At 42.8% G+C, this 17,149-nt stretch overlaps 1 protein-coding gene across 2 annotated transcripts in view; it reads left to right on the top strand.

The window, feature by feature from the left end:
* Nucleotides 1–8,025, top strand: part of SMYD2 (SET and MYND domain containing 2) — a 51,304-nt gene extending 43,279 nt beyond the window's left edge. The window contains exons 8-12 of one of the 2 annotated variants that reach the window (XM_082669562.1): nucleotides 871–981; nucleotides 1,663–1,783; nucleotides 2,936–3,110; nucleotides 5,094–5,202; nucleotides 7,141–8,025. In XM_082669562.1, coding sequence (XP_082525688.1) covers nucleotides 871–981; nucleotides 1,663–1,783; nucleotides 2,936–3,110; nucleotides 5,094–5,202; nucleotides 7,141–7,221 — 597 coding nt within the window. In that variant the 3' untranslated portion in view covers nucleotides 7,222–8,025. The remainder of the gene's footprint in view (nucleotides 1–870; nucleotides 982–1,662; nucleotides 1,784–2,935; nucleotides 3,111–5,093; nucleotides 5,203–7,140) is intronic. The other variant, XM_082669563.1, reaches the window with a different exon arrangement.
* Nucleotides 8,026–17,149: the final 9,124 nt, after the last annotated feature.

Below are 17,149 nucleotides of genomic sequence, written 5' to 3'. Positions count from 1 at the left end.
CCCCACCCTCGCCTGCCTGCCAGTGCCTGAGGTTACTGGCACAGTGACGGCTTTGGGACATCCATCTGTTCAGTCAGACGTTTGCCTGATGGTGTGGGATGAGCAGCGAGTGCCATCCCAGTGAGTCGATAATGGACAGTTAAATGCCGGCCTCCTCCATATGCTGCAAGTCTCAGTTATAGAGCCCGTTAGAAAAAAGCAAGGACGGGAGAACTTGACGAGCCCAAAGGTATGACTTTTCCAAGTTCTCTGGCCCGGCTGGGTAAGGCAGCAGCTTGCTGGTGGCCTAGGAGCTGCATCCTCCCTGTGCTGACCTGTCCCGGCCTGCTGAGCCGAGCTTCCTGGTCCATTGCCAGCTGATGGCAGGATAAAGGGACACACACCGTGTGTGTGTTCATGTTCCCCCTGCACCCACCCAGCAGTGCATCTAGGCCGTCCCGGGATGTGAGATCAAAGAGGCTAAACAAAGACCAGGAAGAGATAGTGCAGGGCCAATCCCAAGGATGAGTAGGCTCTTTGCCCATCGTGGCCTTTGCTTCTATACACAAGACAGGGGCATCTACCGCTGGACCAGATTCACAGCTTGCTCTCTGGGGAGGAAGGAAGCGGGATGCTCTCAACCTTCCAAATTACCGTTTTAGGGATTCCTTGATTCTGTAGGAGGTGGGTAGAGAAGCCCTTTCTCTTCACCACCACTAGCAGGCGCTCGGTTTGAGGAATTCAGTGTGTTAAGGTAAAAGACTGTATCCTGAGCTCTGGCCCTCCTGTCCCTGCAAGGTCACTATCAGGAATGTTTGCAGAGCGACAGGCAGGATGAGGCGTGAGTTGGCCTGTAGCAATCTGCAACATCAACGTTTTGGACCCCCTTAGGTTTTTACCAGCTACATTGACCTCCTGTACCCAACAGAAGATAGGAATGACCGGTTAAGAGATTCTTATTTCTTCACCTGTGAGTGCCAGGAGTGCACCACCAAAGACAAGGTAAACTCCCCGACCCAGCACAAGTGCTGACTGTGCTCTCTCTCTCAGGGCCTCTGTGCCAAGTGAGCGCCCCTGTCTGACTTGGGGCATCTCCTCCTGTCGTATTTTTGAGGCTTTAAACCGCCTCACTAGCATAGCCCGGGGGAATCCAGTTAGACCAGATCTTTGTTCAAACCTGATTCTCGCAGCTGATTAAAACATTTCCATCACATTGTTCAGATCAGAGAAGGATTTGCCACATTGCTATGTCTTGAAAAGAAATGGCTGCTCAAAAGAGAGGGAAGGGAAAAAGCACAGGAGACACATTTTCAAGCTTTCCCACCTATTCACCAGAATCTGAAGAATTTTCTCTGGCATTGCGCAAATTATTTTGTCAGTGCCACCCCTCCTTATTCTATTCTCTTGATTTCATAGATGTCTGAACACACATATCTGCCCACAGCAAACATATTCTCGGTGTCTTGCCCCGATAAGGAGGGTCTAGAAAATTAATATTTTTGTTTTTTTGTAAAAAAGCAATGAGTATTGAACTTCTCTTAGATCCCCTGCCTGATTCCCTTTCATTCTTCTGTAACTTTAGAATGGGTAGGCCTCTACCTCTGCATGGGAAAACGTGCTATTGGAGAGGTCTCCCCATCAGTATGGTTTCCGTGGGAAGTAACCTGTGGACATTTTCCTCAGGATAAGGCCAAGGTGGAAATCCGGAAGCTCAATGATCCCCCAAAGGCAGAAGCCATCCGTGACATGGTCAGATATGCACGCAATGTCATTGAGGAGTTCCGGCGGGCCAAGCACTACAAATATATCCTTTACAACCAGCCCTCCCTTACAGGGGCTGTTGGGGAGTTGGGCACGGGGAACGGGGGGAGAACGCGTTTCAGATTCTGAATATTGGAGGAAGGATATGTCCTGGTAAATGTTTAAAGACTTACTCGCCATCCATCCCTTGGAGTCAACTACCATGATGTTGACCTTATCTGTTTCTCCTCTTTGACTAGTTTGCTCAGGAGCGCATCCTTGTGGAAGACTTTTATTGTCTAAAACTGCAGAACTGTTCCTTGAAGACCCTCACTGACTGGGTATCTTCCTTTGGGCAAGGCACCTCACCAAGGGTTTTGCTGTGTAACAGATGGAAACAGGCTCATAGATAGCAAGTAATTTGCCCAAGGGACACAGTTCACCTGGGCAGAGCCAGGTTTTGCCCCAGGTCTGCTAGCACAATCCACATTCTTTTTTTTTTTTTTTTTTTTTTTTTTTGTGGTACGCGGGCCTCTCACTGCTGTGGTCTCTCCCGTTGCAGAGCACAGGCTCCGGACGCGCAGGCTCAGTGGCCATTGCTCACGGGCCCAGCGGCTCCGCGGCATGTGGGATCTTCCCAGACCGGGGCACGAACCCGTGTCCCCTGCATCGGCAGGCGGACTCTCAACCACTGCGCCACCAGGGAAGCCCACAATCCATATTCTTAACCGCTGTGGTATAGCATTTTCTTGGGTGTTGAAAAGGCATTAGATTCGTACTGAAGAAAGAAAGAAAACCAGTGACAGGAAATTGGAGAAAGACACATTTTTTTCTGAGTGTAAAAAAGAACGTTCCCATGGTGGGGACTTTTTCCTTAAGAACTTTAGCGAAAATTCTCAGCTTGGGTGAGGATTTAAATTTAACTAGAAAATTGAAGATTTTTGATTCTAATCAATATTGTTTACAGCTGAAAGGAGGCTCTGTTCCCTGTGGCTAAAATTCTTCGTGTTTAACAGCTGAGGTCTCCAGTTTCTCCTAGTCTTTTTCTTCCAGAAAAATAGGACTCCTTTCACTTTTGCCGGGCTTCCTGTAATTTACTTTTTCGGAGGGTGAAGCTAGAGGTGGAGCGAACAAAATAGCAACTCCTTGCCCCTGGGGCCTTGGGAAGCCTCCTAGCTGATCTGCCAGGCCTGTCCTGTCCTTGACTCTAGAGCACCCCCTAGTGAGCTGCTGGAGATCTGCGAGCTCAGCCAGGAGAAGATGAGCTGTGTGTTTGAGGACAGTAACGTGTACATGCTGCACATGATGTACCAGGCCATGGGCGTCTGCTTGTACATGCAGGACTGGGAGGGAGCCCTGCGGTACGGACAGAAAATCATCCAGCCCTACAGGTGATTGCAGTGGCGCTTCCCGTCATCTTAGCACAGAATGGAAGTGGGTGATTTAGAATGGTCCCTTGGCTCTTCTGTCTTGACGCTATCATGTTGGAGCATGCCAGGAGCAGCTTCCTGTCCTCTGTACACATCTGGAGGTGCAGGCACAGGGTGCTTCCGCTGGGCCCGGCCTGTGCCCTCCACCACCCGGAAGAGGCACCCAGGGAGGCAGACTGAGGTGACGCAGCGGGTGCTGGGGCAGGATCCCTCCCAGGACCCGTCCAGGGTACTCCGTCCACAGTAGTTAATTCAGACCAGTATTCAAAAGCCACTGGTTTGTTTCGTTCCCCTCCCATGCCTTCCAAGTTAGATGGCACTTAGTAATCCATTAGTGGTTTTCTATCCCCTTCTTTTGCTTTTTTCAGGTGCAGCATCAGTTTTGCAAATGGGGAAACTCTGGGACTGGTGTGTTGTCTGTGGTTATTTAATACCCTCCCCTAGATTTGAATAAAATAAGTTGGATTTTAACTTGTAGTGATAATGAATGTTAACCATGGGCAAGTTTCCATGTTGAGAGGGTTAGTAAACTTTAAAGTGGGTGACAGAAGGAGGTTCCGAGTAGCCACTTCAGGGCCTGGCTGGCCTAGATCAGATCACTGGGGCATCTGTTAAAACACATTTACATTATGCATTTACAGGGTCCTCTCCAAGACCAAGTGGATCAGAATCTCTGGGTATTGGACTTGAAATCTCTGTGTTCCAGAAACACCCTGAGGGCTTTTGAGAAGCACTCAGTACTTCTTCAAGTTCTAAGATTGGGGACTGTAAAGTTTATGTCCAGTCTGAATTTCCACTGCCCAGTCGGCCCTCCACTTACCTCACAGTGCCCTGATTAGCCAGCAGGGGGAGCCCATGGGGGAAGCCAGCTCCTAAAATCTGCTCCTGGAAACAGAATTTGATACTTTAGGGATAATCTCAAAGCCTGTCCTTCTTCCTGAGGTGGGTGAGGAAGTCCTCTGGGCCATGTACACTTCCCTCTGTAGATCTGTAGGGAGAGAGACAGAGAATGAGAGTGAATGTTGGCTTTGTGGTTGCTCTCCCAGCAGGGCTTGCTGTGCTGGACCCTCTGTTAGCTTAGGGAGCTCTTCGGGGGGCCCAGCCCTGGCCTTCTCTTGGTTGCTGGCTCTAGGGATCTCTCTGGGCAGCAAGCTGCCCGCTGCCTAGGAATACAGCTAGAATGTGTCTCTTTTGGATGGACTTTGAGGATAGAGCAGGTAGAACAGACCAGCCTGTAAATAAACACCTTGAACACACACACGTGTGTTCACACACACACACACACACACACACACACACCAGCTGCCTCCTGGTCTCTGTTCCTAGGGAGATGGCTCCTTCCTAGGCAGGCCCCATCAGTCAGCCTTCAGTTAAAACCAGCGAGAATACCGCTGTCTACAAAGCCTTCTCCTGGGCAATAGAGAAGGAATATCTAGAAGAAGTAGGAAGTGTATACCTGACTTCAGAGAGCTTATAATTTTGCCAAACCAACTGATATCATAGAGTGTGACAGAAAGCCGAGGTCTTGAGACATTGGTATGTTTGTATCTTTAAGTACACTGTCTTTTTAATATGAGGGGATAGGCCTATTGTCCTCATAAAGAGGGAATTTTCCCAATGCCCTGCGATGCCCGCACCTAAAAGACAAAAATCTGGGGCTGGGACTCAATGTTGTGTTTATACATGTTTTTCCATAGGATCTCCCCTGTAGTTTTTATGTGATTTTTCAGAAACACACAAACTGCATAAAATGAAGTGCATCCACGATGGGCAGACAGGGTTGAACCATCCATGCCCTCCACCCAGCACCTGCCGGGGTCTGGAGGAGACTGGCTGCCGTGGAGAGTGTGGCCACCAGCTGGGCGGCCACAGCTCACTGCACCCGGCCCGTGGGCTCTCGGCAGGCGTTGACAAGGTGGCCTGTTGTCTCTTCTCTCCTTCCAGTAAGCACTATCCTCTGTACTCCCTCAACGTGGCCTCCATGTGGCTGAAGCTGGGAAGACTGTACATGGGCCTGGAGAACAAAGCTGCTGGGGAGAGAGCTCTGAAGAAGGTATGTGTGTGATGTGAGGTTAGGAGGCCCAGTGCCTGCCGGACTCCTCACACCTCCCTTCCTGCAGGACTCAGGTGACTGACGGAGTCATGGAGAAAGACTAGCCCTTGGCTGCTCTCCAGCCATAGGAGTGGGAGGGGGGTGGATTCAGCAGGTGGCAGGGTAGGAAGTAACTGAGCCTTTGGCACGTTTGCATCCTGACCCTTCTGTTGGGAAAGGGGTGTCCACATTGTGGTTACAGGTTCACGGCTGTGGGGAAGGGGGTACTTGCCCTTTGTCCCCTGGGAAGCCATGGAAGTGCTGTAAGTATGTGATCATGATACGAGGCTGGCATTATTAAAATGTCTTTTCTGGTCCACTATTACCTATAAAAAGAAAGGAAAAATAAGAAAGAGGCCATGGATAGGTCAGGAGACCGTAGTGAGGGAATTCTCCAAATTTCTGCCCTTTGGGATTTATAGATTCGTGATGCCCGATTGTGGTGAAATCAAGGCAGTTGGGTCTGGAGAGGCCCTCAGCATGACGATTATCCACTTGCAGTTTCTAAAATAGGCTTAATAATCATTGTTAGCGTTCATTGAGTATGGTTATGTGCCAGGACCTGCCGCTCACAGAAGCACAGCCACCATCCCAAGTATTGGTTCTTATTGCTGTTTATATAGGAATCAACAGTTGATAAAATACAATCTTTGGGACAATTATTATTTATGTAGAAGACAAAGGTTGATAAAATGTAACCTTTGGACAGTCTGTTTATACCTGTTAAGAGAATCTTTGTGAAAGTTGGGGCCGTGGACTAGGCCTGGATGCCTAATTCTCCAGATTCCCCAAATCTTCCCGATACAGTATACGGAAAGATGGAGTAAGGTCCGACATCCCAAAAGGAAGGGCCAGGGCTGACCCAGCCTAGAAGTGGGAGTTAATAAAATTTTCTGTTTTTAAACTGTGGAAGTTGTCTTCTAAGATGACATTTATTGCTTTGGTGAGGTTGGAAAAAAATTAACCAGTTAGGTCTCAACGGCAGAGTGCTGTTAAGTAACTAATTGCTGATCACTGAAGGCTAGAGTAGATCTGAGGAAGGAACACGGGTCCTGACGTGAATGCAGAGGGCAAGGAGAGACATTTAAACTAGGCGATTCCTGAAGGCTTGCACTCCTGTTGGTTTGAGACCTAGGAAGAGAATGGTAGAATAGAAAGGAAGGCCCGTCAGAGTCACAGGCCATCAAAAATTCCCTCTTTGGGGGACGTGGGAATAATTTAAGTTTTTCGATCTGTGAAGAATACAGTTGAATACAAAAGAGCAAAATAAATTATTATGGATTACCTTAGGTACGTAATTCCTATCTGCCAGGCACTATTCTAAACACTTTATGTGCATCAACAACTCTGAGAGGTGTGTGTTATTCCTATTTTACAGATGAGGACAGTGAGGCACAGAGTAGTTAAGTAAATTGCCCAAGGTTACACAGCTAGAAAGTAATGGAGCCACTGGAAACTCTTGCACTTAAAGAAACCTTATTAAATATGTGCTCTCTGGATTCCTCACATGAAACTTGTGCCTGTTTTTAAAGAATATGTATAAAGATGTAAGCGTGCACTTTTTGAAAGGGAAAAACGGTTTAGTCATGTCTTACACATTAGTAATATGAACTAAAATCAAAAAGGTTTGTCCCTAAATCAATTTCTCTATCATTTCTTCAGCTACTGAAGAATGTTTTCCTCAGCCGTAGAGACTGGGTGACTAGTTGGATGTGAGAGAATCTTGTCCTCTTTTCTTTTTTTAAAAAAAAGCCAGACTCTGGAGGCTAACACAGGCTCTGAAAGCCAGTTTGCATCCTGTGCCTTCAAGCAGAGAGGTCCAGCCTGAATTAAAGTTAGTCCGGGGGAGGGGCAAGGGGACTGGCTTCAGGCTCTCAACCCCTGTTCTCTCTCTCCTAGGCCATTGCCATCATGGAAGTAGCTCATGGCAAAGACCATCCATACATTTCTGAGATCAAACAGGAAATTGAAAGCCACTGAAACTATGCTGACATTTTAGTTTTTATTTAAATCCAAGTGCAAAAACCTTCGAGGATTTGACTGTTTCAAATCATACACGTCATGCCAGCATCTCTGTAAACTCATTGGAATGAAAACACAACTTGCACTTAACCTTACAAATGGCTTACTTGGATGTTGGTCTTAATCTTGAACCTTCATATCAAATTAATTTTTGAATGCTTTTTTTCCCTAAAAGATAATGGCATGGTTTCATATATTATAATATACATTTAAAAATGCAGTTATTTTTCCCTTCATGCCTACTGTAATGTTCTAAACAAACATGAATGATGAAAGAGAATTAAAAAAGATAATAGTATATGAAGTTTGTGTTTTCCTCTGTCGGTCGGGCGGGGGGATGTCGAAGTGGTGATGGAGCCGGGTGTTGGCATGGGTGTTGCACCCGTTCTGCATCAGGCAGGGAGCCCAGGCACGCTCACCCCTAGGAGTGGGGTCTGCAGCCTCGTTAGCCTGCAGCTGCTTTGCCTATACAGTGCCCATGGAGGACGACAAGACCCAAGACTGAGAAGGTGCAAGAAGGGAAGAAAGGTATCAGCAGCTGAGAGCAGTTGAGTGATATGGGTGCCCCTCCCTGGCAGGAGAATGCGTCAGTTTCAGTTTTTTTCTGTCCAGTGTCTGGTATCCCTTCAGTGCATAATGATTCTGTGCTCAGGGTAAGCCTGAGCAGGAGAAACATTTTTTCCTTACCGACTCCATGTTCTTGAGCAAACGCTGATCTCTCCCTGCACGGCCGGCAGGAATTCAGCTTCGCCACAGCCTGGACCACAGCAACCTGCAAGTTTCTCAGCAGCTGCTGCAGAGAGGGGCACAGCCCTGAGCACTGCAGCGCAGGGATGTTTCTTGGATGAGTTTCTTCTGATCCAAAGAGAGGAACCTCCCCATTAGGTAATAATTAAAGCCTGATGGAGTTTACACTCAGCTTTCTTTCAGGTTCATGGTCTGCAAACAGCTTGGAAACAGCTGTGGATCTGGTCTGTTATCCTTCTTTCCTCATCTACAGACACCACACACATCTCTCACTCGCAGTTAACTGCACACAGCGGATTCAGCAGGTAGAATGCCTTCTCTTGTTCAGTGAAGTGTGTTAAGATGTTTACTGAACACCTACTATATGCAAAACATGCTCCAAGTGCATAGAGATGAAGAAGGCATAGTCCTGGCTCTGGGGAGCTTAGTGTTTTAAGAATGCAAATTTACTCTGTAGCTAGGCCTAAAATAAGCTTAGCCCAACATCTGTCTAGGTTTTATAAAATTTGTAAAGGTAATACTTTCTCAATAAATTTAAATTATATGAAAAAGTGAGCTGTTTCTTCTTTCTCAGCAGTCCTACCACCCAGAGGTAACCACTGTGATAGTTTGCTTATGTGGCCCCAGTGTTTTCCACACCCGTATAGCATATCTGTATAAATAGATTTAGAAAAACAAAGGCAGAATGGTACTGACATATTTTGTAGTCTGCTTCTCTGACCTAACAATAGGGACCCTTTTCATTTCAGCATTTACAGATTTGCTTCATTCTCTTTAGAGGCAGAATGTTGCATGGAATGTGTATGTCATAATCTATTCAGCTGTTCTCTTATTTATGGACATGTGGGTTTTCCACTTTGCTGCTATTATAAACGACGCCACAGTGAACAGTCTTAGACGTATAACTTTGCTGACATGGGGTACCATTTTTGGAGACAGATTCCTAGAAGTGGAATTTCAGGATCAAATAGTGGAAACTTTATTTGAGTCAGTATGGCCACATTTCCTTTTTAAAAAACTGCAGCAGGTACCAATAGAATATAATATTTATAGTATTTGTTTTCCTCTACCCTCATAACACTGTATTGTTTAAAATTTTTTTGCCAATATAATGTGTGAACTATTTTGTTTATATGCATTTATTAATGAAGTTGGGTACTTTTTCATATACTTAGGAATTATTGTGTTTCTTCTGTGAGTTGATATTCACAGCCATTGCCTATTTTGTTATTTATGCCGTTCATAATAATTTCTAAGATCTCAGTGTATATTGGGATATTAGCTCTTTGTCATGTGTTGAAAATATTTTCCCCTGGTTGTCCATTAACTTTATTTTTCATGACATTTGTACTAAGGAAGATTTTTTTTTCTCATTTTGAAATGAAGAAAAGAAATACAACTTTGTCTATGATCTATCTGGAATCGTTTTATTTAATACATTGTTTAATGGTTAAGGGATCTAATAGTACTCTAAACTTTTTAATGTTCAGAATTGCTAGCCACTTATGCCAGCATTGTTTATGGAATGATTTCTTTTCCCCTGCTGATTTGAAATGATACCATTATCATTTCCCTAAGACTTAGGTTTATTTCTGCAGTGTTTCATTCCATTGATCCGTCTACTATAGAAGTAAAGTACTTTTAACTACTGTTGCACTGCAGAACTTTTAGTATCTACTAAGGCTAATCCTTTTGCATTCTCTGGAGTTTTTCTGACCATTCTCCCATGTTTAACCCTACAAAGTACTTTAGAATCACTTGGCCAAGTCCTCTCATGGCCTTTCCCTACTCCCCCAGCAAAAGTACTCCTGGAATATTTATTAGAATTGCATTGAACTCATTGGTACTCAGAGAACTGACCTCTTCATGAGTCTTTCTATCCAAGAATGTGATGAGTTTATCAATTTGTCTACATTTTGCCTCTGAAGTAGTTTAGTTACGTTTATACAGGTCCTGCACATTCTTCTTAATTCCTAGATTTTATGTTTTCTATAGCTATTAGGAAAGAGCTCTTTTCTTCTATATATTTCTTAACTGTTAAGTCTGACAAGTTTTTCCTATTTGTTGTTAAAGATAATAAAAAGTAGAATCACATGAAATTGATGTGTTTGATCCTGTTTTTGTCATTTTATTGCATATTTGTGTGTTTTTCTTATATTTATCTTTTGCTCTTTTGAGTTTTCTTTTCTCTCTTTTTTAATTTACTTCCTGCTAATAGAGTATTTGGAAATAATACTATCTACTCATAGTTAGTTTTATGTCTAAACTATAGGGTAAGACTACTTTTTCTGTTCATCAACCAAAGAAATTGAGTCCATTTACTCATTCCATGAATGACAAAGCAAATTAGTGTATGTACCTGTTCTCTTGCCATTCTACTTGACTTCTTTCCATGTTCATTGGTATTTTGTCTAGTATCATCTTTTTTTGTTAAAGTTGATGCTGTACAATATAAGTTATAGGTATACAATACACTGATTCACAGTAAGATTTTACTCAATTTATAGTTATTATAAAATGTTGACTATATTTCCCCTGTTTTACAATATATGCTTGTAGCTTATTTTATACCTAATAGTTTGTACCTCTTAATCCCCTACCCCTATATTTCCCTCCCCATTCCCTCTCCACACTGGTAACCACTAGTTGGTTCTCTACGAGTCTGCTTTTTGTTGTTGTTATATTCATTAGTTTGTTGTATTTTTTAAATTCCACATATAAGTGATTTCACACAGTATTTGTTTTTGTCTGACTTATTTCACCAAGCTTAATGCCCTCCAAGTCCATCCATGTTGCTGAAAATGGCAAAATTTTGTTCTTTTTTATGGCTGAGTAGTATTCCATTGTATATATGTACCACATATTCTTTATCCATTCATTAGTTGGTGGACACTTAGGTTGCTTCCATATCTTGGCAATTGTAAATAATGCTGCTATGAACGTTGGGGTGCATGTATCTTTTCGAATTAGAGTTTTTGTTTTCTTCAGATATATACCCAGGAGTGGAATGTAGTTCTATTTTTAGTTTTTTAAGAAACCTCCATACTGTTTTCCACAGTGGATGCAGCAATTTACATTCCTACCAACAGTGCATGAGGGTTCCTTTTTCTCCACATCCTTGCCAGAATTTGTTATTTGTGTTATTTTTGATAATAGCCATTCTGACAGGTGTGAGGCAATATCTCAGTGTAGTTTTGATTTGCATATCCCTGATGATTAGCGATGTTGAGCATCTTTTCATGTGCCTGTTGGCCGTCTGCATTTCCTTTGGGAAATAAGCCAGCTCTTCTGCCCATTTTTTAATAGGGTTGTTTTTTTGATGTTGGAGTTGTATGAGCTGTTTATATATGTTGGATATTAGTCCCTTATTGGTCATAACATTTGCAAATGTTTTCTTCCATCCAGTAGGTTGTCATTTCGTTTTATCAGTGGTTGCCTTTACTGTTTAAAAAGCTTCTAAGTTTAGTTAGGTCCCATTTGTTTATTTTTGTTTTTATTTCCTTTAGGAGGTGATCCAAAAAAATATTGCTGTGATTTATGTAAAAGAGTGTTCTGCCTATGTTTTCCTCTAGGATTTTTATAGTATCTGGCCTTACATTTAGGTCTTTAATCCATTTTGAGTTTATTTTTGTATATGGTGTTAAAGAATTTCCTAGTTTCATCTCTTACACATAGCTGTCCAGTTTTCCAAGCACCACTTATTGAAGAGACTGTCTTTCTCCATTGCATATTCTTGCCTCTTAATTGACCAAAAGTGTGTGGGTTTATTTCTGGGCTTTCTATCATGTACCATTGATCTCTATATGTTTTTGTGCCAGTACCATATTGTTTTGATTACTGTAGCTTTGTAGTATAGTCTAAAGTCAGGGAGCATGATTCCTTGAGCTCTGTTCTTCTTAAGATTGTTTTGGCAATCTGGGGTCTTTTTTGTTTCTATACAAATTTAAAAATTATTTGTTCTAGTTCTGTGAAAAATGCCATTGGTAATTTGATAGGAATTGCATTGAATCTGTAGACTGCCTTGGGTAGTATGGTCATTTTAACAATATTGATTTTTCCAATCCAAGAACATGGTATATCTTTCCATCTGTTTCTGTTGTCTTCAATTTCATTCATCTGCATCTCATACTTTTCAGAGTACAGGTCTTTTGCCCCTTAAGTAGGTTTATTCCTAGGTATTTTATTATTTTTGACATGATGGTAAATGGGATTGTTTCCTTAATTCTGTTTTTACTAGTTCATTGTTAGTGTATAGAAATGCAACAGATTTCTGTATATTAATTTTGTATCCTGCTACTTTCCCAAATTCATTGATGAGCTCTAGTAATTTTCTGGTGGTGTGTTTTTAGGATTTTCTATGTATAGTATCGTGTCATCTGCAGACAGTGACAGTTTTACTTTTTCTTTTCCAATTTGGATTCCTTTTATTTGTTTTCCTTCTCTGATTGCTGTGGCTAGGACTTCAAAACTATGTGAATAAAAGTGGCAAGAGTGGGCACCTTTGTCTTGTTCTTGATGTTAGAGGAAATGCTTTCAGTTTTTCACCATTGAGTATGATGTTAGCTATGGCTTTGTCATTTATAGCCTTTATTATGTTGAGGTAGGTTCCCTCTGTGCCCACTTTCTGGAGAGTTTTTATCATAAATGGATGTTGAATTTTATCAAAAGCTTTTTCTGCATCTATTGAGATGATCATATGGTTTTTATTCACTTTGTTAATGTGGTGTATCACATTGATTGACTTATGGATATTGAAAAATCCTTGCATCCCTGAGATATCAATAAATATCACTTGATCATGGTGTATGATCTTTTTAATGTATTGTTGGATTCAGTGTGCTAATATATTGTTGAGAATTTTTGCATCTATATTCATCAGTGACATTGGCCTGTAATTTTCTTTTTTGTGATATCTTTGGTTTTGGTATCTGGGTGATGCTGGCCTCATAGAATGAGTTTGGAAGTGTTCCTTCCTCTGTTTTTTGGAATAGTTTCAGAAGGATAGGTGTTAATTCTTCTCTAAATGTTTGGTATAATTCACCTGTGAAGCCATCTGGTCCTGGACTTCTGTTTGTTGGGAGTTTTAAAACTACTGATTCAATCTCATTACTGGTAATTGGTCTGTTCATATTTTCTATTTCTTCCTAGTTCAGTCTTGTGGTGTTGTACCATTCTAAGAATTTGTCCATTTCTTCTAGGCTGTCCATCTTATTGCCATGTAGTTGCTCATAGTAGGCTCTTATGATCCTTTGTATTTCTGTGGTGTTGATTATAACTTCTCCTTTTTCATTTCTGATTTCATTGATTTGGGCCTTCTCCTCTTGATGAGTCTGGCTAAAGGTTTATCACTTTCATTTATGTTTTCAAAGAACGAGCTTTTTGTTTCATTGATTTTTTCCTAATTTTTACATCTGTATTTAATTTATTTCTGCTTTGATCTTTATGATTTTTTTTCTTTTACTAATTTTGGGTTTTGTTTGTTCTTCTATGTCTAGTTGCTTAGCATCAAGTTAGGTTGTTAGAAATTTTTCTTGTTTCCTGAGGTAAACTTGTATCACTGTAAACTTCCCTTTTGCTTTTTGCTTTTGCTGCATCCCATAGATTTTGGATTGTCGTGTTTTCATTTTCATTTGTCTCTAGGTACTTTTTGTTATCCTTTTTTTCTTCAGTGATCCTATAGTTCTTAAGTAGCATATTGTTCAGCCTCCATGTGTTTGTGTTTTTTCAATTTTTTTCTTGTAGTTGATTTCTAGTCTCATAGCATTGGGGTCAGAAAAGAAGCTTGATATGATTTCAGTTTTCTTAAATATACCGAGGCTTGTTTTGTGGCCTAGCATGTGATCTGTCCTGGGGAATGTTCCATGTGCACTTGAAAAGAATGCGTATTCTACTGGTTTTGAATGGAGGGCTCTATACATACCAGTTAATCCATTTGGTCTAATGTGTTATTTTTTTATTTTTTATTTTTTTGCGGTACGCGGGCCTCTCACTGTTGTGGCCTCTCCCATTGCAGAGCACAGGCTCCAGACACGCAGGCTCAGTGGCCACGGCTTACAGGCCCAGCCGCTCCACAGCATGTGGGATCTTCCCGGACTGGGGCACGAACCCGTGTCCCCTGCATCGGCAGGCGGACTGTCAACCACTGCGCCACCAGGGAAGCCCTGATGTGTTACTTAAGGTTTGTGTTTCCTTGTTGATTTTCTGTCTGGATAATCTGTCCATTGATATAAGTGGGGTGTTAAAAATCCCTTTCTATTATTGTGTTACTGTTGATTTCTCGTTTTATGTCCATTCATATTTGCCTTCTGTATTTTAGGTGCTCCTGTGTTGCGTCCATGTATTGGGTTGGCCAAAATGTTCATTTGGGTTCTTCTGTAAGATGTTACAGAAAAACCCAGTGGAACATTTTGGCCAACCCAATATATTTACAATTGTTATATCCACTTCTTGGATCGATCCCTTGATCATTATGTAGTGTTGTTCTTTGTCTCTTTTAACAGTCTTTATTTTAAAGTCTATTGTGTCTGATAATAAGTTTGCTACTCCAGGTCTCTTTCGATTTCTTTTGCATGGAATACCTTTTTCTATCCCCTCACTTTTAGTCTGTGTGTGTCTCTAGATTTGAAGTGGGCCTCTTGTAGGCAGCATATGCTAATACATGGATCTTGTTTTCGTATCCATTCAGCCACTCTGTGTCTTTTGGTTGGAGCATTTAGTCTGTTTACATTTAAGGTAATTATCAATATATATGTTCTTATTGGCCATTTTGTTAATTGTTTTGAATCTGTTTTTGCAGGTCTTTTTTTGTTCTCTTGTGATTTGATGACTGTCTTTAGTGTTACGTTTGTATTCATTTTTGTGTGTATCTATTATAGAATTTTGGTTTGTGGTTACAATGAGGTTTTTATCTAGCCGTGTGTATATATATATATACTCTCCTCCCCTCACAATTACTGTTTTTGATACCATCTTTTTTATCTAATTGTTCGTGTATCCCTTAACTGCTTATTGTGGATCTAGGGGATTTTACAACTTTTGTCTTTTAACTTCCCTACTAGCTTTCTGTGTGGGTGATTTCCTACTTTTACTGTACGTTTGCCTTTACCGGTGAGCTTTTTCATTTCGTCATTTTCTTGTTTCTAGTTGTGGCCTTTCCTTTTTAACCTAGAGAAGTTCCTTTAACATTTGTTGTAAAAGTGATTTGGTGGTGCTGAACTCCCTTAGCTTTTTTGATCTCTCCGTCAGATCTGAAGGAGAGCCTGGCTGCATATTCTTGGTTGAAGGTTTTTCCCTTTCACCATTTAAAATATCTTGTGCCACTCCCTTCTGGCCTGCAGAGTTTCTGCTGAAAAATCAGCTGATAACCTTATGGAGATTCCCTTCTGTGTTATTTGTTATTTCCCTTGCTGCTTTTAATATTCTGTCTTTATCTTTAATTTTTGTCATTTTGATTATAGTGTGTCTTGGTGTGTGTGTTCCTCTTTGGGTTAATCCTGTATGGGACTCGCTGCACTTCCTGGACTTGGGTGACTGTTTCCTTTGCCAGGTTAGGGAAGTTTCCAGCTGTTATCTCTTCACATATTTTCTTGGGCCCTTTCTCTCTTCTTCTGGGACATTCCCCTATAATGTGGACATTAGTGTGCTTGATGTTGTCCCAGAGGTCTCTTAAAATGTCATTTCTCTTCATTATTTTTTTTTCTGTTCAGCGGCAATGATGTCCACTACTCTGTCTTCCAACTCACTGATCTGTTCCTCTGTATCGTGTAGTCTACTATTGATTTCTTCTGGTGTGTTTTTCATTTATTGTATTCTTCGTCTCTGGTTATTCTTCATATTTTCTAATTCTTTGTTAAAAACTTGGAACTGCTTGCTCTGTGCATCCATTCTCCTCCTGCGTTCTTTGAGCATCTGTATCATCATTACTCTGACCTCTTTCTCTGGTACATTGCCTATCTCCATTTCACTTAGTTCTTCTTCCGGCATTTTTCTCTGGTTCTTTTGTCTAGAACATGTTCCTCTCCCAACACATCTTGTCTAAGTTGCTATGTGTATTTTTACGTATGTGGTAGATCAGTGACGTTTCTTGACCTTGGAGAAGTGGCCCTCTGTAGCAGATGTCCTGTGTGTCCCAGCAGCACACTCCCCTCTTGTCACCCAAGCTGTATACTCTAGGGGTTCCCCCTACGAGGGCTGTGCGGGTCCTTCTGTTGGGGCGGGCTGGCTACGTGGATGGTCTGGTAGGCTTGGTTGGTCCCTAGCCCGGCTGGTTGCCAAGCCCCGCCTTGTGCGGATGCTGCTGGCTGCTGGTTAGCGGGGCTTGCTTGTGAGGCAGCCCAGGCTAGTGCTGGTACACTGGTAGGCGGAGTCAGGATCCAGAAGACTCCAGGGCTGTTGCCTGCCCACTGGTGGGTGAAGCCATGTCCTGGATTTAGTGCTGGACGACTGGCAGGCAGGGCTGGGTCCTGGAGTTCAGCTGCAGGGCCCAGGGATCCTAGAGCTGGGGTCAGCTTGCTGTTTGGGGTGGGTGGGGCAGAGGTGGAGACCAGTTACTGACACAGTTAGGTATGGGGTCTGGGGTGTCCCAAAGCTTGTGTTGCCCTGCTAGTGGGTAGTGCCAGGGCCCAGCTGGTCCCAGGGTAGGGTCTGGTCTCTTTTGGGCAGGCTTGGTCTGCAGGCTGCAGGATTGTGGTTTTCTTATGTCTGGTGTCTGCCCTCTGGTGGGTAAGGCTGGTTTAGAGGTTAGCGCATGGCCGGTCTACAGGCTAGGCAGGGCTGGTGCCTGTCCACTGGTGGGTGGAGCTGGGTCCTTCCCCTCTGGTGGGCAGGGCCCTATCTAAAGGCATGTCTAGAGGTAGCTGTGGCCTCAGGAAGCTTTTAGGCAGCCTCTCTACTGATGGATAGGGCTGTGTCCCTGCCCAGTTAGTTGTTTGGCCTGAAGCATCCCAGCACTGGCACCTACAGGCTGTTGGCTGGGGCCAGGTTTTGGCACTAATGAGCTAGATGTAGGATACCATGATGGTACGAGCCCCAGTGTCCACACAGTAGAATACACCTCACTGTGGCTGCCACCAGTGTCTATGTCCCAAGGGTGAGCCACAGCCACCCCTGCCTCTCCAGGAGACTCTCCAAGACCAGCAGG

Source organism: Grampus griseus (assembly GCF_964374135.1).
Source record: "Grampus griseus genome assembly, chromosome: 1".
NCBI classification, from domain to species: domain Eukaryota; kingdom Metazoa; phylum Chordata; class Mammalia; order Artiodactyla; family Delphinidae; genus Grampus; species Grampus griseus.
The sequence above is the reverse complement of the archived record's forward strand: the minus strand, read 5'-3'. Positions and strand labels throughout refer to the sequence as shown.